The sequence below is a fragment of the Puma concolor genome, chromosome B4 (assembly GCF_028749965.1).
Source record: "Puma concolor isolate L17-30 chromosome B4, mPumCon1.1.hap2, whole genome shotgun sequence".
Lineage (NCBI taxonomy): Eukaryota > Metazoa > Chordata > Mammalia > Carnivora > Felidae > Puma > Puma concolor.
In genome coordinates, this window is record NC_141673.1 from 132,213,540 (window position 1) to 132,234,793 (window position 21,254).

Here is a 21,254-nt window from a genome sequence, read left to right on the forward strand (position 1 = left end):
ACCACCTACCATAGCTATGTGACCCTTTTTACAAATGTATGACTGCAGGATGCACTGTGCTCATCCTTTTGGCCTGTTATCCATGCATTCAATCTTGCGACTCTTCCACTGGCTGCCATGACACTTTGTCCTATTAGTCCTCTATCCTTTGTTTCTATTCTGAATGCTTTTTCTCTCGTTTTCCTTTTCCAACTTCTGATTTTCATCTCTATGCTCACTCTCTCAGAAAGTCCATCTGTCACCATTGAGACTTGCAGCCCAGGTCTCCCACCTGTGTTCTGTGAAACCTCTAATTGATGCACGCAAGCTGACCCCTTCCTTTCCTGAATTCCCATAACACATAGAGGCAGTGTTTTCAGCTGAACATTTTTTTCCTCTGTTTATCTTGTCTCCCAAAAGATAAAGTATTTGAGTGGGGATAATGATTTTTTTTTTTAAGTGTTTGCTTGAGTGGTATTTATCTTGAGTGTTCTGTGAGAGTACTTCCAATTCTAGCATTGTATAACTCAGTGACTCCCATCTCCTACCTAACACAATAGAACTTTGACATTATTTTACTTTATTGAAAATCAGTCTGGCATATATTCATCTGATGGAAAGGAACAGGCATTTACTTAATATTTATTGAGTACCTACTATATGCTAGCATTGTGCTAGGTTCTTTGGAATATAGAAGTGAAAAAGTCAGACATGGTCCCTACTTTCAGGAGCTTACAATGTCAGACAGAAGTAATCACATAAATAGTTAATTATAATTGTAAAAGAATCATGAAGGGTGGGCATGAGCTGCTATGAAACCATGTAACTGAGGCAAATGTTACTTAGTCTGGAGGATTACATAAACTGCAACCTTAAAAATGAAATAGGAGTTATGCAAGTAAAAAGAGGTGTCAAGGATGAATAACTGAAGGACAACATCAGGTTGTAACAAGCTCCTTATCCTCTCCTGCTGCTTGGTGAAGGAGGGAGTGTATTTTTAAAGTACCTTTTTTTTTTTAACCATATTCTTTACTTGTGCCATGGTCTTATTTTCACTTTCCTTCCTCTCACATCATTTCATCAGAGCCATAACAACTATCATGTTAACACACTGTCTTTGCAAACTATTGTTGGGGTGCCTGGGTGGCTCAGTTGGTTAAGTATCTGACTTTGGCTCAGGTCATGAACTCATGGTTCGTGGGTTCAAGCCCACATTGGGCTCTGTGCTGACAGCTCAGAGCCTGGAGCCTGCTTCGGATTCTGTGTCTCCCTCTCTCTCTCTCTGCCCCTTCCCTGCTCACGCTCTGTCTCTGTCTCGCAAAAATAATAAACATTTAAAAAATAAAGAAAACTATTGTAAATGTTGCTCCTTTAGAAAATATCCTTGAGGTAAGTGACCCATCCCCTGTCCCTTTCTTAGCTTTGCTTCTGGAACAACTGAGTTGATGTTGATGCCATTAAGTGAGATGAGGATGAGTGGAAGGGGTGGGGTGCCTGGGTGGCTCAGTCAGTTAAGCCTCAGAACTCTTGATCTGGCTCAGATCATTATCTCACAGTTCATGGGATCGAACCCCTCCTTGGGCTCTGCACTGACAGTGCAGCTGGGAACGAGGACAGGTTCCCTAACTGCTCTGTCCCTCATTTTCCCGATTAGTAAAATGGGCTTAATAGTACCTGTCACATTGGATTATTGTAAGGATTAAATAATTAGTGCATATAAATGTTTAGAACAATGCCTGACCCATAGTAAATAAGCAATGTTAGCTGTATTATGATTGAGCTGTTTTAAAATTTAAAAAAAGAATAGTTGATTCTCTCTCTCACCTTTCTCTCTGCCCCTACCCTGCTTGTGCTGCCTCTCTAAAAATAAATAAACTTAAAAAAATTTTTTAAAAAGAAAAATATTTTTAAAAATAAAATAATAAAAAATAATAAAAGAATAGTTGCATAGAACTTGCAATGTAGGAAGTACCAAAAGATGACAGTTTATGTCATTATTATTAAACTGACATTGAATGTTGGGTATGAGAAATTTAAACCAAAGGGTTTAGATGAGTCTTTCACGAAGATGGAAGAAAGGGAGCAAAACACAATACGAATGGCTACTTCTACAGCTTCTATGGGGAAAATTTAGGGAAGTTTAATGTAAACATAATTGTGTCTGCAGTACAGTCTTCCCAACGACAAATAAGTTGGAAATTACACCCATTCCTTTACCACTGACATAGAAGTTGGGGCACTTGGATGGCTCATTCGGCTGAGCATCCAAGGGTTGATTTCAGTTCAGGTCATGATCCCAGGGTCGTGAGATTGAACCCCATGTTGGGCTCTGTGCTGAGTGTGGAGCCTACATAAGATTCTCTCTCTCCCTACCTTTGGCCCTCTCCCCTGTGCACACACACACACTCTCTAAAAAAATTATTAAATAAAAATGAAACGACAGTCTATGATTGTTTCCTCTAAAGTATTGCGCCCTTTCACTCGTTTTTTTTTTTTTTTTTTTTTTTTTTTTAATGTTTGGTGATTTTTGAGAGAAAGAATGCCAGCGGGGGAGGGACAGAGAAAGAGGGAGACACAGAATCTGGAGCAGGCTCCAGGCTCTGAGCTGTCAGCACAGAGCCCAACATGGGGCTTGAACTTGGAAACCACAAGATTATGACCTGAGCCAAAGTTGGACGCTTAGCCAATGGTGCCACCCAGTCACCTTATTTTCGCTCTGGTTTAATCCTACATTCCTGCATCAGTACACAGATATTTCTGCCTCTTCCAAGCCAGCATTTGTGGAAGAGAAAAAACTTTTCCTCTATCCTCTTAGGTGTTATAGCTGATGTGTATGAGTTAAGCTAACAAAAGACAGATTAAAGGGGGGAAATGGTTTACAACTTTAATTGATGTTTTTAATTTTACATGCAAGGAGGCTACACAGAAAAGAAGTGAAAATCCAAAGAAGTAGATTCAGAAGCTTATATGCCATTTTAACAAAGGGTGATAAATTATGGAAAAGTGATTGGACAAAGGAAAGGAGAGTTTAGACTTCTAGGGGCAGTAAGTTGTGGGAAGGTAAATATATGTGGAAACTAATGGAACATAAGGCTTGTTTTAGTAAGGTTTGTTCAGACTCATCTTGGTGTCAACTTTCCATCTTCTTCATGGTCACAGATCTCTCAGAGAGAAGATCAATGGAAGTCCTCATTTCATAGAGGTTTCTACTTTCAGTCAGATAATGGAAGGCCCGAGGCGGCTTCTTTGTGCCTGTTGATTCTCAATTGCTTTCAGCTCAAAATAATTTGTATGCCAAAGTGGCATATTTTGGAGTGGAATATTCTAATCCCCTTCCTATTCATTCACTTAATAATTCTTCTATCAAAATAGTATTAAATGCCTTCTGTGGCCCCAGGACACAAAGATTAAGAAGCTATAAATCATATATTCAAGGAGCTCACAGTTTTAATGAGAAAACAAATATAAACAGATTATTGCAATATAATATAATGAATGTTATAACAGAGATGTTCAGAGGCTACTATGGAAACCAGGTAGGGCCAGGGACCTAATTGGATATATGTGGGCTGGTGGTGATAAAGAATCCCTTCCCCAGGGAAATGATGCTTGAACTCCTAATTAGAACACATTCATGGGAGAAAGGGCATTCTAGACCAAAGCATAATATGTGCACCAAGGGAAGAGGAAGTCTAGTCTGTGCAGGTTATTTATTATAGCTAGAACTTAGACCTGTAGGGAAAATAGCAGGAAGTGAGACTAGATATATAGGCAAAAGGTATGCATTATTAGGGGCTCCTGCTGAAGACTCTGAGTTTTACCTCATATGTCAGTGGCTTCCAAAGTAGACCGGCACAAAGGGGTATGCAAGATGATTTACTTAGGCAAAAACATTAGAATTTCTGTGAGATTTTTATTCTTACCTTTTCTATTGGGGGAAGGGGCTATATTTGTGTAGTATTACATATATACACAGTTTGTATCGAAGTAAATATACATGCATTGGGAGGATGCCCTCCTCCCCTCCCCATATGATTGTATGATCAAAGAAGTTTGGGGATGATTGCCACTAAGGGGAGTTAAATGATCTAAGACCCTCTGAGGTCAGAAGTGGAGAAGACTGGAAGCAATTAGGCAGGAGAACTAAGAGATGGTTGCCAGCAGTGTGGGTTTAAATTATGTGGGTATGAACTGAGGCTGTGGGGGTGGGGAGATGGGTGAGGACCCAGGCAAGATCTTTCTTTCTTTTTATTTTATTTTTTCAATGTTTATTTATTTTTGAGAGACAGAGACAGAGCCTGAGTGGGGAGGGGCAGAGAGAGAGGGAGACACAGAATTCCAAGCAGGCTCCAGGTTCTGAGCTGTCAGCACAGAGCTTGATGCGGGGCTTGAACCCACAAACCATGAGATCATGACCTGGGCCGAAGTCGGATGCCCAACTGAGCCACCCAGGCGCCCCTATCTTTCTGAGACATGCGGATTGTATTTGGACAAGGGGTGAGGAATAAGGACTACCTAACTACCAGAGAAAACCTTTTCCTCTATGTTCTTCATTTGGAATTGTGAATTAAGCTAACAAAAGATTAACAGGAGAAAAGACACACTATTTTTATTAATATTTACATGCACAGGAATTCACCAAAAAGAAGTAAGACACAAAGAAGCAGTTAGACTCAAGGTTTGTGCATCATTGTAACAAAGGGGAAGGGGCTTGGGCTTCAAGGGATGACACAGTGTGGGGAAGTGACTTGGAAATACATGGGGAAACTGATAGAAGATAAGGGTTGTTGTGGTTGATCTGTTTATGCAAACGCTTCTGGGTGTTGACTATCACCAGTGATAAGAGTCCCTCTCTTCTTCCTGATACAGGAGTTGGGGGTGGGGGCAGAAACCTTCACAAAGGGAAATTCATGCACTGCTTTTAAGCAGATAAGGGGAGTTCTAGAGAATTCTTCCTGAAGCTGCTGATTCTCAATTGTCTTCAGCTGAAAATAACGGTCATGCTGAAGTGCCATATTTTGGCGTGGCATATTCTGATGCCCTTTAGCACCATTAACTGAGAGAATAAAAATGAAAAAAGAAGTAGTGGAGTTGCAGACCAACATGAAGTCCAATTTTGAACATTTTAGGTTTGAAGTATATGTGGAATATTTCATCACAGCTGTCCCACGGCAAAGACTTAGAAATATAGTTCAGGAACTAAATTAAGACAATTAGATGACCTGGGATTAGCTTTCTTACCACTTACTCATTAGTTCCCTCCCCCCAAATATTGAGGTTGGTTATTCTGCTGGACACACTGAAGTAAAACCAGAATTAGAAACAATATTTACAGGGACCCCCGGGTGGCTCAGTCGGTTAAGCATCTGACTTGAGCTCAGGTCATGATTTCACAGCTTGTGAGTTCGAGCCTTGTGTGGGGCTCTGTGCTGACAGCTCAGAGCCTGGAGCGTGTTTTGGATTCTGTGTCTCCCTCTCTCTCTGCCCATCCCCCACTCGTGCTCGTTTGCGCTCTCTCTCTCTCAAAAACAAATAAACATTAAAAAAATTAAAAGTGCATATTAAAAAAAGATGATATTTACAAACCTCTGCCTTTATTGGTTACAACAGCTGAGAAATCTCTTCCTTTTTTTCCCCTGCTGGCCTCCCAGCTTTATTGGGGTAGAATTGAAAAATAAAATTGTAAAATATTTAAAGTGTACATTGTGATGATCTGATTTTCCCCCTTTTATTTTTAATTTTCATTTTAAGTGCATCTTCTTAGCACAAGATTTCCAATGCTTGGTGTAAAAGGTTTCAGGTGCAATGGTGTCATAGTTGCATTAAGGCAAGGAAAGATGTGTTGAAACACTATTTATATGAACGGCAAGGCCAATTAGATCCTTTAGATGACTGTGTTTAATATTTCTGAAATGATTTAGTACTAGCTAACACAGAGCATATACTGTGAGCTAAGTGCTTTTATTTGAATTACCTCATTTACTGTTCACAAAACCCTATGAAAAAGTACTGTTATCATCAAGATTCTTAAGAATTAAAAGCTGTGATCTAAACTGACTAAAGAAAAAAAAAACTGGTTAAAATATTAGCCCAAGCTCAAACAGCTGGTGTATTTTGGAACTAGAATTTGAATTCACGTAGTCTGACTTCAGAGATACATGTGTCTTGCTTTCCGTGGTGGCTTTTAAACTAGTTCTCTTCCATCCTCTTTAAAAGCCCTCAGCTCTTCTGGACTTGTTCGTCTCTACTCCCAGCTACCGCAGCTCTCCAGAACCACATTCTGATGTCCTCTCCTATCCCCTTTAGTTCACTGATGTTCTTGGTTTTGTTAAGAAGCAAACCACGGGGCCCAAATGGCGTCACTTAGGTGAAGGCCTCATATCAGCAAACCAAGACTAACTACCTAATGCAGTTGCAGTCCTCACAGGAGTGTAGCCTTTAACCAGTCACCATGGAATTTCCTGGTCAGCACTAGGAATATACTCATATTCCTCCCCTTACGAGGGTGACCTTGCCTAAAACAGTGCATTCTTTGCTAATAATTTCCTTTATTCCACTCTCTGCCTTTAAAAACTGTCTCTTTATAAATACAGAGAGGGAGGGAGGCAAACCACAAGAGACTCTTAAATATGAGAACTAAGGGTAGATGACGGGGTTGGGGAGAGGGAAAATGGGTGATGGGCATCGAGGAGGGCACTTGTTGGGATGAGCATTGGGTATGTAAGCCAATTTGACAATAAATTATATACATATAAATAAATAAATTAACTTAGAAAAAACAAACCAAAACAAAGCAAGAAACGGTCTCTTTTTGGGGCATCTGGGTGACTCAGTTGGTTAAGGATCCCACTTTGGCTCAGGTCATGACCTCACGTTCATGGGTTCGAGGCCCACATCAGGTTCTGTGCCGACAGCTCAGAGCCTGGAGCCTGCTTCAAATTCTGTGTCTCCCTCTCTCTCTGCCCCACCCCTGCTCACGCTCTGTCTCTCTCTCTCTTTCTCTCTTAAGAAAATAAATATTTAAAAAAATACAAAAAAACCAACTGTCTCTTTTCTACAGCTTGATGGAGCTTTTTTCCCCTATTTTCTAGACGGTATACTGCCCAATTCATGAATCATTTAATAAAGCCAATTAGATCTTCCAAATATACTCAGTTGAGTTTTTGTTATTAAACAGTTTTTTGGTCACCATTTTCTTTGCAACCTCTACTCCTGTCAATATGTTAACCCTATGCACACTCACATCTTGTTCCCCTTAACTGCCCTCCATACCCATGATCCTTCATGATTATCACTCTCTTGCAAACACACAATCCCCTTACTCTTTTCTTTCTTTGTCATCCCTCTCATGGAAAACAAACAAACCAACCCAAAACAACAAAAAAACGAACTGTTCATCTCTTCTTGAGAAATTGGCATATGTAGGCTGGATGGTTTTACTTTAAATTCATGATCAGAAACATCGAGTAGTGTGTCAGCAACAATCCTTAGTATGCATCTCCATTGCTTTCACACTCTTTAAGGTGTCTCTTTCCTACTTTCCCCTCTTATTTCAAACCTCCCCCAGTCTCTCCCTCACCTCACTCTTAGCTGATGACCTTGACTCCAATTTCATTGAGAAAACAGGAATGATCAAGGAGGAAGTTCTTTATAATCCCCCTTCCAAGTCTACAAGCCTACCTGTCCACGCATCCATCTTCTCTGTCTTCTCTCTTAATATCTTGTAGAAATGCCACTGCTATCAAAGGCACTCCTGCTTGTACTTTAGATTCCATTCCTTTTTACCACAAGGATTTTGCTCCTTTGTTACCTTCTTTCTGTCTCCTGTATCATTAATATTTCTCTCCCTATTGGATCATTCCCATTAATACACTTCCTCTATATCTCTCATAAAAAAATACAAAAAAGATATAAATGTAAAAAACACAAAACAAAATCCTCCCATAATCTCCTCCAGTTATATTTTTCTGTGGCTCTTCACAATAGTTTCTCAAATACCTGTCTTCACTTTTCCCATCCCTAACTTAGTCCTGAACCATTCCAAATCTGTCCCCATTATTTCATTGAACTGCCACCTACAAAGTCAATATTGATCTCTATAGTGTCAATCCAATGAGCCCTTCTCTGTCCCCATATTATGTTCTCTTAATAATATTTTAGACAGTTAACCACTTTTCCTTTCCTGATGCTTTTTTGGGGTTTTCGTGACACTGCACTCTCCAGGTTTTCCCTTTCTTTACTCCTCCTTTTTAGAGACCTAAGCACTATATTTGGAAGTTTCTCAGAGCTTAATCTTGGACCCTCTCCTCTTATTACATTTTCTTTGGTGAACTCATTCTTTGTTATGACCTTGAATACTAGCAATGTTGATGATGCTCTAATTGTCACGTCTATGCCACAACCCTCCTCTCTGCCCATTGGATATCTATATATCAAGTTGCAAAACTTGAACGTTTCAATTCTTCAGGTTTTAGCTCAAATTTTGTATCATTACAGAAGCCTTTCCTGACCACTCTACAATAGCCAGCCTCTTCTTTCTCTCCAGTTACTCTCCATTATATTACTCTGTTTATTTCCATTGCCACATATATTCCAACCTTTTTAACTTTTTGCTTATTTACTATCCAGCTCCTTCATTAGATTATAATCTCATTTACAGGACTTTCACTAATTTGTTAGGCACTGTTCTAAGCACTTCATAAAATCCTGTGATTGATTTTGCTTTTTTGACTCACATATTTATCAAAACTAAGAAAAAAAAAGAGTAAGCTCACATTGCTTCATTTCCATTTTGGTCAAATTAATAGAAGGCAGTATAGTGAACTGATTTTCAATCTTCCAGTCCCATGAGATATCTCAATGATTTGGTAACTAGTACTATTATGTTTCATATATGTGATATTTACATTTGCTTAAATGTACCCTCACTTAAATATTTCTTATTGAATGAATATATCACAACACATTCGAGAAACTATTAAGTAGAGAGACAAAGGTAAAGTTGTTTGACAAATTTCCACCATATACTTTGAAGAGGTGGGTGCTTAAAGAAACAGGTAGCTTCAACTAGCTTAGTCAAGCTGGACATTAGCATCTAAAAGACAGATGGATTTGTTCAAAGTACAGCATTATTTCTGGCAGAGCACCAGGCAGTTCATCTCACATGAGGTGTTTTTTTTTTTTAATTTAGGATTTGTCCTGTCCTGATATTATAATCCCTTTCTTTTGCGTTTGCTTTCTTCTGAGAAGCAGCATTATAACTGGATTTAAAAACATTTAATGTTTATTTATTTTTGAGAGAGAGAGTGAGTAGGGGAGGGCAGAGTGAGAGGGAGACAGAGGATCCGAAGCAGACTCTGCTGACAGCAGAGAGCCTGATGCGGGTCTTGAACTCATGAACTGTGGAATCAGGACCTGAGCCGAAGTTGGACGCTTAACCAAGTGAGCCACCCAAGCGCCCCTTAAATAGAAAATAGTATCATGTAAATATATATATATACATATCAGTTTTTTCTTTTTTCATATCATACAGTTCTGTCAACAGGCAAAAAGGAAAAGGCATTTTTTAGAATTTTCTCAAATAATGATATATCTAAACCCTTAAAAGCTAAATATAATGTAGTTACTGAAAAAGTGAAGTTTGAATTATCAGAATGCAAAAATGATGGCTTCTTCAGAGAAATGTATTTCTTGCAGTTACAGATTGCAATGATACCCCACATTATAAGGCTCCGGTGGCTTTTGACATCTTTCTTTGGAAAGAAAACAATGGGGAGCATTTTCAGTTTATGAAAAAGTCTAGGCATAAAGGCAGTAGGATACATCAAAAATATCTTGGGTTTTCAGTTAGATTTGCATATAATGCTATGCTTACTAGTTTTGTGGTATCAAATTAATCTTTCTGTGACTCAGTTTCTGTAAAATGAGAATCCTAATACTTACCAACAGTATTATTATGATTATTAATTAAAACAAATTTAAAATAAGCAAAATCTCCATAAAAATGCTCTCCTCTTGGGGCACCTAGGTGACTCAGTCCGATAAGCATCTGACTTCAGCTCAGGTCATGGTCTCACAGTTTGTGGGTTTGAGCCCTGCATCTGGAAAAAAAATTTTTTTTTTAATGCTCTCCTCTTTTTTGATCCCATGTATTCAGTTGGTTTCCTTTTAATACTCGATGAAAGGCAAAAGTTGACTTCAGTTAGGATAAGCAGAATTTATTTATTAACAGCATAGGTAAATTTTCTTAGGGTAGCCAGACAAAATGGGAAATAACTTTTGAAAAGAACACTGGTGGTCATCCCCAGTAAGGTGTTTTGGGACAGTTCTCTCCTAACTGTTTATCAGAGGTACAGAATTGTAGTACTGTCTTTCTCTTTCACTACCCTTTAAATGATTGACCTCTTGGCAGTGTTTTGGGGGAAAAAAATTAGGTACAGGAAACATTAACACTTAACTTGTGAAGGCAATTTGCAAGCTAAACGGGATAGGAAAATAGTAAATAGAAGGAAATGGGCAAAAGCTGAATATAAGTGAACCTAGACCTGCCTCAAGTAGTTGAGGTTGGTAGCAGCTCATTTTGTGGGCTTGTATATCGGGTGGGGCGCCACATGTCAAGCAAGAATCAAGACCAGTTTGGCACCTTTGTTCCTTTGGCTCCTGATCAGCCAAAGCCAACCTGTACGAACACCCGGTGAAATCATGTTGGCAGATACAAGCACAGTTTCAATAAAAATCGGAGGCCGGATACACAAACTCAATTAAGTTGTGTCGATAAACTAATACCCATTTTAAGAAGCTGACTTCGTTTCACATTCGGAAGAAATGACAAGACTAGCCAATTGTGACTACAATAATGACTTCATGGAGGTCATTTCATTGTAATTTTTAAAATTCGTTTGCTAGAACAGGGTACCTTCTAAGACCTGTTGAGAAAAAACCTTGATTCTTCTTCACTCTGGGTTGTTTTTACGTGGAACACCTAAAAACTGCTTCTGGAAATCCCCCCCACGGGACTTTAGTAGTCTTTCTAGGGCACTCAAACCTAGACCCATTCCTAACCAACCTGTACCTTCTTCACCAGCCATATTCTTTAGCTTCTCCAGTTTCTAACTTCCTAAGTCTTCAACCTCACCCCTTGAATTAGTCCAATCAAACTTTCCCTTCTTAGACCTCTTCCTTACGTTCGCTCCTGGAAACTCCCCTGAGGATCACGTGGCCAAACTTGTCCTTAATGGCGCTCCGTAATTCCCCTACTGTTCCACCGCCCTTCCTTACCTCCTGTTAGCTCCACCCCACCCCATTCTAGCTACCCCCCCCCCACCTCCTCCCCTCCGGCCCGCAGTACCTGCGCCTGCGCATCTCTAATTCAGGCGCTTTCCCTTTCCAGGCGACCAATCCACTTCCTGCCTTCGGTCCTTGTAACACTCCTCCCCTCCGCTGGGGACCTGGCTTGAGGTGCTGGTTGTGGCTGCCCTATTTGTTGCCTGTCTGAAAAACTCGCTCCTCTTATCGAGTAGACCATTTGAACTAGCCGCTTTGTGCGTCGCACATCTATGAGTCTTTTCTCGCGATCCGCCACCCCAGCGTTAAGCCAAGGGCATCGTTATGCCGGCGGAATGGAGACCCGGACAGTTTGCGATCAGGCAAGTGCGTGGACGGCTTTTTCCTTTCCCCCACCCTCCGCCCCGCCCCCACTCGCTGCCTGGCCGCGCTGGTGAGTGGCGGGCGGGAGGGCCGGCGGGCGGAGGGAGGAGGGGGAGCTGAGGGAAGGCGGGCCCTCGGCTGCGAGATAGGTGGGGGGAGGGGAGGGGAGAGCCCGAGCGCTGGAGTTGGTGCTGGGAAACCCGGGGCTAATGTTGACAACAGGCTCGAGGTGAGTCCCGGGGAACCTCCTTCCCCTCCGCTCCAACGATCGGGAGGAAGCGGGGCTGGGGGGCACCGGCCTGGACTCCTACTCCCCGAGGGACCCGAGAGGCGACTCCGCACCCCAGCGCTCCGGGGGCGGCGAGCAGTACACGGACCGCAGCTCCGGCGTCGTCCTCCTCAGACCCCTCTCCCGGAGGCTCCCATCACCGCGGGCGCCCCCGGCCCGGGGCAGACATGAGGGGCGGCCGAGGGGGTGTCTGCCCCACATGCCCAGGCTGGGCCTCGGGGCTGAAGGCGGGGAGCCTGCTGTGGCGGGGTGAAGGTGTTTGGGGGTGTGGAGTGGCGCGAGGGGAGGTTGGGGAAAGCTCTTCGGGAGCCGGGAGGGAAGCGAGGGCGAGGAAGTGGGGAGGGTGCGTGTGTGGGAGGATGTGGAGTAGGGAGACCTGTCGGAGAGTCCCGGTCTCGGGTGGTGAGGGAGTGTGGGGTGAGAAGTTGGGGTTGGGGCGAGGATGGTCCCCGAAGGTGACCGTGGCTACCCGTGGGAAAGGGAGTTGTGGCGGGGAAGCGTGTTGGGTATGGGAATGTGCCGCCGGAGCAGGGGTTTGTGGGACATGTGTGTGGAGGGGAAGGGGTTTCGGCGTGTTTGGGAATGGTGGGCATGGGTTATTTGCTCCACTTCTGTTTAGTCACATAGACTGAGGGTTCTTCCCTTGGCTTCGTCCCAAGGCTCCTAGTACTTACTCTCGTTGGTACTTCTGAACTAAGGAGATCATCACGGGGTATTTGGTCGTCAGGTTGGCCGAGCAGAACCACCTTAGGATCTTGGGGGTACACAGTGAACCGGACCACCTGCCCGCTTGCTCTTTGAGGACCCGTATGTAGTGATGCAGCCGACCAAAGTAAAACCATCACCCTTGTCGTTTATCGTAGTTTTAGGTGTTTGTAAGAAATGTACAACTCCTCGAGAAAACCTGTTTTGAACTCTGGTGAAATGTGTAAAAACTTTGAATGAGTCCTTGATAGGAAGGACGTTTTGTAAAGCCAGAGACTGGGAGATAATGCCCCGGTGCTATTCTGCCCATAGAACATTTTGAATAATAAAGAATTAAAAGGTAAAACAGCCTTGTCTAACTCTGAAATATTTTCAGAGCAGTCTGATTGTGATTTCATACATAATCCATATGGTACTTTGTTAAAGGGATATCTTTAAAAGGGAAACATCCCTTTCTCTGCGTTCTGCCCCCCCAGTACACTCCATTGATCCTTGTTTTACTAACTAATAAGGTAGTTTTACTTTCTTTTAGGCATCGAGAGTATTTTTAGAAAACCAACTAAAATATACAATCCAAGAGCCAGGACTCTACTCGGGGAGCTAGGAAGGTGGTTTTAAAAGCATGGTTTCCTTTTAAGGACTGGCTGTGATTGTACTCCGTAATTTGTAAGCTAATCATATTCGAATTAAAAGATCACTCGTATTTATCTTGATTATTTTAAGATGCAGTCTATTTAAAATTTTAGTTTCTACTTGAAAAACTTTTTGAAGCACTTCAGATACAATATTTGGCTGTTTATTAAAGCATGGATTTATCAGAATAGTTTAAATTTTGGCATTTCACTAAATACAGTTTAATTGACAGTACAAGTGCGTACTGATCTAAATTACGTTGTTTGTAAATTTGGCTTTTAAAATCTTGAGTCAGGGCATTTAGTGGAGAAGAGCACTGGACAGTGAGGCCTGACTCAGCCATTAAACTAGTGTAATTGGATGGGTCACTCTTCTGCTGTCATGTCAGTGTAAAAATTGAGAATTGGAGTGGAGAAAGTCTAGTAGTCCTAACCCTAAAAACTCTCGTCTTCCAGCGAACTTTTCAGTGTTTGGTGTGAAAGAATAAACATTTATTGAACACCTTCTGGATGCTAGCTGCTTGGTTAGTAGTTTAAGAATTGTCTCTCTGTTAGTAGTTTAAGAATTCTCTGAGAGAGGTAGCAGTGCCTCCATTTTATCAATGGGTAGACTCAGAGAAGTTGCCCAGTTCCCATAGCTAGCAGGTTGCAGAGTAAGCGTCTGATTTCAGAGCCTGTGTTATTTTCACATGTTGCATTGCCGTCTTTACATGAGCCTTTACATTGTCATCACATTTTTTTGTTCACTGAAATTTAGTTCCAAGTGTACTCTGGGTGTGTCTGTCATACAAAGATGAGGGGATTCAAAGAATCTATCAGTACCAAGACTTAAGAGTCTTACTGAGGATCTGTTTTATCATGCTGTAGAGCAGGACCAATTCATGAGTGCCTACTACAGTTTGATATAGTAGGCACTTAAACATTTATTGAATAAATGAGTACTGTAGAGTCACAGAAGTTTAGGAAACTCTGTTAAGCTAACAAATGATCCTTTATGAATTTGTCAGATTCTAAGTGAATTTCTTAATGTTTTTGTAGAACTTAATATGTAGTCTTACCTTGATAAATGAGACATTACTTGTAAATTTTGATGCCGTTCTTTTTTTTAAAAAAAAATTTTTTTTAACGTTTATTTATTTTTGAGACAGAGAGAGACAGAGCATGAATGGGGGAGGGTCAGAGAGAGGGAGACACGGAATCTGAAACAGGCTCCAGGCTCTGAGCTGTCAGCACAGAACCCGATGCGGGGCTTGAACTCACGGACCGCGAGATCATGACCTGAGCCGAAGTCGGCCGCTTAACCGACTGAGCCACCCAGGCGTCCCGATGCCGTTCTTTTTATTGTGTGTAGTTCCTTGTATTACTGAAATGTCGCTTGTTGATACTTCATTTCAGAAAATCCAAACTCTATATATAAACAGTATTCTATTTTGCATATAAGGACAATCTAAATAAGATTGTATTGCTACCTTAGGAATTATCATCCCTGTATGTTTTCGCTAATATCTGCCAAAAGTTAAAAACATAATGTAAAAACTGCTATTAGGGACTCTTTATTCAGATACGTTATTGTATGATTTGGCATAGTCAGTATCTATGATCAAGTCTTCTGCCTCACAGTTTGGTACGCACGGTTCTTAATAACTTTAGTTGAGAGTATGGGTTCAAATTCCTGCTCTGTCACCAGCTGTGGAGGCCTTGGTCAAGTTACTTGGTCAAGTCTCAGTTTACTCATTTATAAAATAGGGAAAATAATACCCACCTCATAAAGATTTTAGTATTAAATGAGATAATGTATGTAAGATGTTTACTGTGGTGCCAGTGAGTGGTAGCTATGAGTATTCTCCTTTAAAAGTTTGCTTGCTTTAGGGCATGGTATTTTCACATTATTTGAAGCTGTGTGAGCTGCACTTCCCAGATAGCATAAATGTTAAGGCTACCTTGCCACACAGATAAGTAATTATGCTCTTTCGTGTTTTAATGATTGCCTAAACGGGATTGACAGCTTTCTTTCCTTCTGAGTTACAAACCATTGAGGTTAACTAAAGCCTTTGGGTGTTACCGTCAAAATAAATGCATAGAACGTAGATGGCAGAGTCAAAAGAAAAAGGGGAAGAGGTAGCTGAGAAAAGATATAGAGTGTTGAATGTGCCTCCAAAAATTACTTAAAGTGTTTCTATTGGCCTAGGTTTTCTTTCTATGATAACATTTTATTGGAGTGCTGAAATAAATGTGTGTGTGTTTACGAAATAAATGTTTATTATTGCAAATGTTTTGTTTGCTAACCTAGTTTTTATTGGTGTAACTTAAAATCTATATTTGAAAATAATTAAGAATACTGTGTGTATATTTAGCTTTTAATAAACTAAGCAGTTTAAATAATTTAATTCTGTGTTTCTTAAATAGAAAGTATTTTGATTTTCTCCTGTGCAATTTGAGATGATTTAGGACTCAGAACATGAATTGCTGTCCATTAAAGAAGTTATATTAGAAAACTAGTACACAGAAAATTTATTTTTTGAAAAGAAATATGCTGAATTTTGCTGGGAAATACAGTTTTTTGTTCTACAGTTTATTTCCAGTTAATAGAGCATCTACTGTAGACTTATGCTATCCAGTAGAACTTCATGTGATAATTAAAATATTCTGTATCTGCACTGATGTGGTAGTCACTAGCCATGTGGAAGTGAGTACTTGAAATACGGGTAGTGACTGAAAAATGGAATTTCAAACTCTTAATTAATTTGCATGTAAGTAGCTACTTGTGGCTAGTGCAGTGGTTTTTAACTGGTGGTGATTTTGCTCCCAGGAGACATTTGGCAGTGTGTGGAGTAGTTTTTGGTTGTCAAACTGGGAAGATACTGCTGGTACCTCAGTAGAGAAGGCAGGATGCTGCTAAACTTCATGTAGTGCACAAAATAGTGTCAGCCCCCACCCCCCAAACAAACGCCCCAAAGAATTGCCTTGCCCGAAATGTCAGTAATGCTGAGGCTGAGAAGCCCTGGGCTGATGGTTACTGTATTGGCAGGTACAGGACAGAATATACAGATTCTATAATCATCCTTATGTTTATTTATAGATTAATTTTGACTGATGCTAATGAAAAGATTCAAAGTCTAATTTGAGATATTTGGCGGTTTCTGTATTTGAAAGTTTGATAAGGTTGAGAACGATGGCATGAATTTGTGTCATTTTGTCTGTTCATTTATATAAATTTTTTTTTAATCTTTATTTTTGAGAGAGAGACAGGGTGTGAACAGGGGAGGAGCAGAGAGAGAGGGAGGCACAGACTCTGAAGCAGGCTCCAGGCCCCAAGCTGTCAGTACAGAGCCCAACGTGGGGCTCGAACTCACAAACCGTGAGATCATGACCTGAGCTAAAGTCAGACGCTCAACTGACTGAGCCACCCAGGCGCCCCTTGTCTGTTCATTTATAGATGGCAGGAGCTCGTTTATGTTCCTGCTATAATACTTCTGTTGCACATTGTATGAAATAATGTCACCAGAATCTCTTCACCAAAGTGAAATGTTGGGACTGAAACTGATTCAGAGGCGCCTGGGTAGCTCAGTTAAGCGTCTCTCTTTTTTTTTCCAACGTTTATTTTTGAGAGAGAGCACGAGAGGGGAGGGGCAGAGAGAGAGGGGAACAGAGGATCTGAAGCGGGCTCCGTGCTGACTGCACAGAGCCTACTGTGTGAGACTTGAGCTCACAAATCAGCAGATCATGACCTGAGCTCAAGTCAGATGCTTAACCCACACTGAGCTACCCAGGTTGCCCCAAGCATTTGACTCTTGATCTCAACTGAGGTCATGATTTCAGGGTGGTAAGTTCAAGCCCCGCGTTGGGTTCTGTGTTGGGCTTGAAGCCTACTTAAAAAAAAACAACAACAAACCTGATTCAAAATATTCTCAGATGCGTGCTGAAGTATTTATGATTAAATGCTATGTTTCATAACTGATAATGGTTGAATTTGGGAGGTTGATTATATTGTGTTCTCTACTTTTGTTTGTGTTGTTTATACTTAGACAAAGGCATAGCTAATAATGATAGAATGTGGAATGTGACCAGGAAGTTATTTTATCACAGAAATAATATTCATTTTGTGTGCATTTATTTAATATCTCACAACAATGCATTAATATGTTCTGTTTCAAAAACAGTGTCACGTTACTAAAAAAAAAAGTCACTGCATCTACAATACTACAAAGAATACTGACATTCTTTTACTCTTACAGATTGTTCTGGGTAACATAATGCCAGCTGAGCGTAAAAAGCCAGCAAGTATGGAAGAAAAAGAAACTTTACTAAACAACAAGGAAAAGGACTGCAGTGAAAGGCGGCCAGTGAGCAGCAGGGAGAAACCAAAAGAGGAGATCAAACTTACTGCCAAGAAGGAGGTTATTAAGGTCCCTGAAGATAAAAAGAAGAAACTGGAAGAAGATAAGAGAAAAAAAGAAGACAAGGAACGAAAGAAAAAAGAAGAAGAAAAGGTGAAGGCAGAGGAAGAATTAAAGAAAAAAGAGGAAGAAGAAAAAAAGAAACATGAAGAGGAAGAGAAAAAGAAGCAAGAAGAGCAGGTAAAACGTCAGCAAGAAGAAGAAGCTGCCCAGTTGAAGTAAGAACATTTATTTTATTTATTGATAAGAAGGAATGGGAAGAATGAAGTGTTGGGAAAACAATGATTATTTGAAATCCGACTTCTGGGGTGCAGTTCCTTGAGAGTTGGGAGTATCTTAAGTTACTGGTTCTGTTAGTTTCACTGACCAGAAGCATGCTTATGATGCTTTAATTCCTCCAATTAAATAACAGGAATCTTTAATACATATTTTTTGAGAGGGTAATCTGAACTTTTTAATATTTTTGAGAGAGAGTGAGGGAGAGAGAAAGAGTGCGAGCAGGGGAGGGGCAAAGAGAGAGGGAGACAGAGGATCCCAAAGCAGGCTCCGTGCTGACAGCAGAGAGCCCGGAGAGCCCGATGTGGAGCTCGAACTCCTGAGCCACGAGACCATGACCTGAGCTGAAGTCAGACACTTAACTGACTAAGCCACCCAGGCGCTCCTGGATTGTTTTGATTTTTAAAATGGCTCTTTTTTTTTCATGGTCTCTGGGTTTTTATTTATTTTTATTTTTTTAACGTTTATTTATTTTTGAGAGAGAGACAGAGCGTGAGCAGGGGAGGGGCAGATAGAGATGGAGACAGAATGTGAAGCAGGTTCCAGGTTCTGAGCTGTCAGCACAGAGCCCAACACGGGGCTCAAACTCACAAGAATCATGAGATCATGACCTGAGCTGAAGTTGGATGCTTAACTGACTGAGCCACCCAGGCGCCCCTCATGGTCTCTTTGAAGTTGAAAATCTTTAGTTCTTAATGGCTGTTTGCTGAATTCTTACTATGTGCAGGACACTATAGAGTATATCAGCACATATCCTAAAGGTAGTCATAATGAATAAATTTTATGATCCTCACTTGACAGATTAATAAAATGAAGCTTGAAAAGGTTAAGTAACTTGCATAAAGTCCTAATAAACAGTGGAGCTGCTGGGTTTTTTTTAACGTAGTCAACTTTAAAACTTTGGTCCTTAAAAACGATTTCGTAGTACCTCCCATTCTTATCTTCATCTAAATCTATTTTTAACCTTGTAAAGCTATGCAAGTAGTATGATGAACTGGCAAAAAACAAGGTAGTCCTCACAGGAAAACTACCAAGATGTAGCAAAAATGGCAGCTATTGAGTAGCATGGACTTTTCATATGTATAAAAATTGTATATAATGTTCAAAAAGCTGTTTGCAAAAGTGAATTTTCATGGATTGCTAGAACAGCCCAACCACCTACTTTCCTATCAAAGTTTTTTAGTACCTGTATTTTTTTTTTAATGTTTACTTTCTCTCTCTCTCTCTCTCTCTCTCTCTCTCTCTCTCTCTCTCCAGTGTGAGTGGGGGAGGGTCAGAGAGAGAGTGAGACACAGAATCTAAAGCAGGCTCCAGGCCCTGAGCTGTCAGCACAGAGCCCGATGCGGGGCTCGAACTCACAAACTGAGGTCATGACCTGAGTCAAAGTCAGACGCTTAACCGACTGAGCCACCCAGGCGCCCCTTGTACCTGTATTTTTAATGAGGCAGTAGAGCCTTAGGTCTGGAAGGCAATAGTAGTGGCCAGTTTGGGAATATTCAGAGCCATGATTCTTGAGAGTTTCTTATATTCTACTTTAAAAAAAAAAAAATTAACAAGGAGCTGTGGACCACACAGAATGAGGCAGGTACAAAATGAGACTGCTGTTAAGTATGAGTGTGAAAAGAACCCTGGTTTTGAAGACTCATGAAAAACAGTGCAATGTATTTCACTGCTATTTTATATTAATTACATGTTGAAATTGAACTATTTTAGATTTATTGGGCTAAAAATATGTTCAAATTAATTTTAAACATTCATAAGGATATTCAATTTCACTGTTATTTTTGCTCCTCCTTCTACCCTCCTATAGAAAGAGCAAACAAAACAAAACAAACCAACCACCAAAATCTCAACTTTTTATTGGGAAAAATTCACACATACTCAAAAAATAGGATAGAATAATGAATCAGTCCTCCCAACACCCCCCAATCACTCTGTCTACCCAGCATCAACAATTACCCACTTTTTTCCCCTGGAAAAAAAGGGTATTTTAGAGCATCATTATTTCACTGGTAAATATTTGATTTATGTATTTTATTTTTTAAACTGTTTTAAAAGTTTATTTTGACAGAATGTGCTGGGGAGGAGCAGAGAGAGAGAGAGAGAGAGAGAGAGAGAGAGAAAGACAGAATCCCAAGTAGGTTCTGAACTGTCAGTGTAGAGCCCAATGCAGGGCTCAAACTCACGAACCCGGGAGATCATGATATGAGCCGAAACCAAGATTTGGACGCTTAACTGACTAGAGCCACCCAGGCACCCCTCATTTATGTATTTTAAAGTGTTTTTATTGCTGATGAAAATAGATTTAATTAATGTATATACATAGTTGTTTGTTTGTTTTATTTATTTATTTATTTGTTTATTTGTGTATTTATTTATTTTGAGAGAGCCAGAGTGTGTGCAGGGGAGGGGCAGAGAGAGAGAATCTCAAGCAGGCTCCACACCGCCAGTGCAAGAGCCCTACGCACAACTCCATCTCACAAACTGGGAGTTCATGACCTGAGCTGAAATCAAGAGTTGGATGCTTAACCAACTGAGCCACCCAGGCACCCCAAGAGATATTTTCTTAAAGTGCATTCTCACTGCTAATCTTGTATTTGTGTTTGGCTGGGAGACTTCAATGAGATACTCACATGTCCGTGTTTGCAGTGATGGATGCAATTTGCTGTTAAAATGTCGTGGCTTTTAGTGGAGAAATCATGGAAGGTTTGCTAAGGGATGGTTATTTCAGAAAGATGAAAATCTGATTTCTTAGAAATTTATATTTTAGGGACGCCTGGGTGGCGCAGTCGGTTAAGCGTCCGACTTCAGCCAGGTCACGATCTCGCGGTCCGTGAGTTCGAGCCCCGCGTCAGGCTCTGGGCGGATGGCTCAGAGCCTGGAGCCTGTTTCCGATTCTGTGTCTCCCTCTCTCTCTGCCCCTCCCCCATTCATGCTCTGTCTCTCTCTGTCCCAAAAATAAATAAACGTTGAAAAAAAAATTAAAAAAAAAAATTAAAAAAAAAAAGAAATTTATATTTTAAAAACATTTTTTTTTTTTCTTTTTTCAACGTTTATTTTTATTTTTGGGACAGAGAGAGACAGAGCATGAACGGGGGAGGGGCAGAGAGAGAGGGAGACACAGAATCAGAAACAGGCTCCAGGCTCCGAGCCATCAGCCCAGAGCCCGACGCGGGGCTCGAACTCACGGACCGCGAGATCGTGACCTGGCTGAAGTCGGACGCTTAACCGACTGCGCCACCCAGGCGCCCCAAGAAATTTATATTTTAAAGTTACATGTTTTAGTATCTCAGAGGCCTCACAGTCGGAGAGATACCCTACCCTCCCACC

General features: G+C 40.9%; 1 protein-coding gene and 1 long non-coding RNA gene across 3 annotated transcripts in view; one reads left to right on the plus strand and one right to left on the minus strand.

The window, feature by feature from the left end:
• Nucleotides 1–4,562: 4,562 nt before the first annotated feature.
• On the minus strand, nt 4,563–11,154 carry LOC147579516 (uncharacterized). The gene is made up of 3 exons (XR_015254030.1): nt 10,895–11,154; nt 9,922–10,079; nt 4,563–5,178 (listed from the first exon to the last, which is right to left on the minus strand). It is a non-coding gene; the product is annotated as an uncharacterized LOC147579516 (long non-coding RNA).
• Nucleotides 11,155–11,729: 575 nt separating this feature from the next.
• Nucleotides 11,730–21,254, plus strand: part of UPF2 (UPF2 regulator of nonsense mediated mRNA decay) — a 112,723-nt gene continuing 103,198 nt past the window's right edge. Inside the window, exons 1-2 of one of the 2 annotated variants that reach the window (XM_025930354.2) lie at nt 11,730–11,854; nt 17,487–17,866. In XM_025930354.2, coding sequence (XP_025786139.1) covers nt 17,505–17,866 — 362 coding nt within the window. In that variant the 5' untranslated portion in view covers nt 11,730–11,854; nt 17,487–17,504. Of the gene's footprint in view, nt 11,855–12,144; nt 12,170–17,486; nt 17,867–21,254 lie in introns of those variants that run through there. The other variant, XM_086714977.1, reaches the window with a different exon arrangement.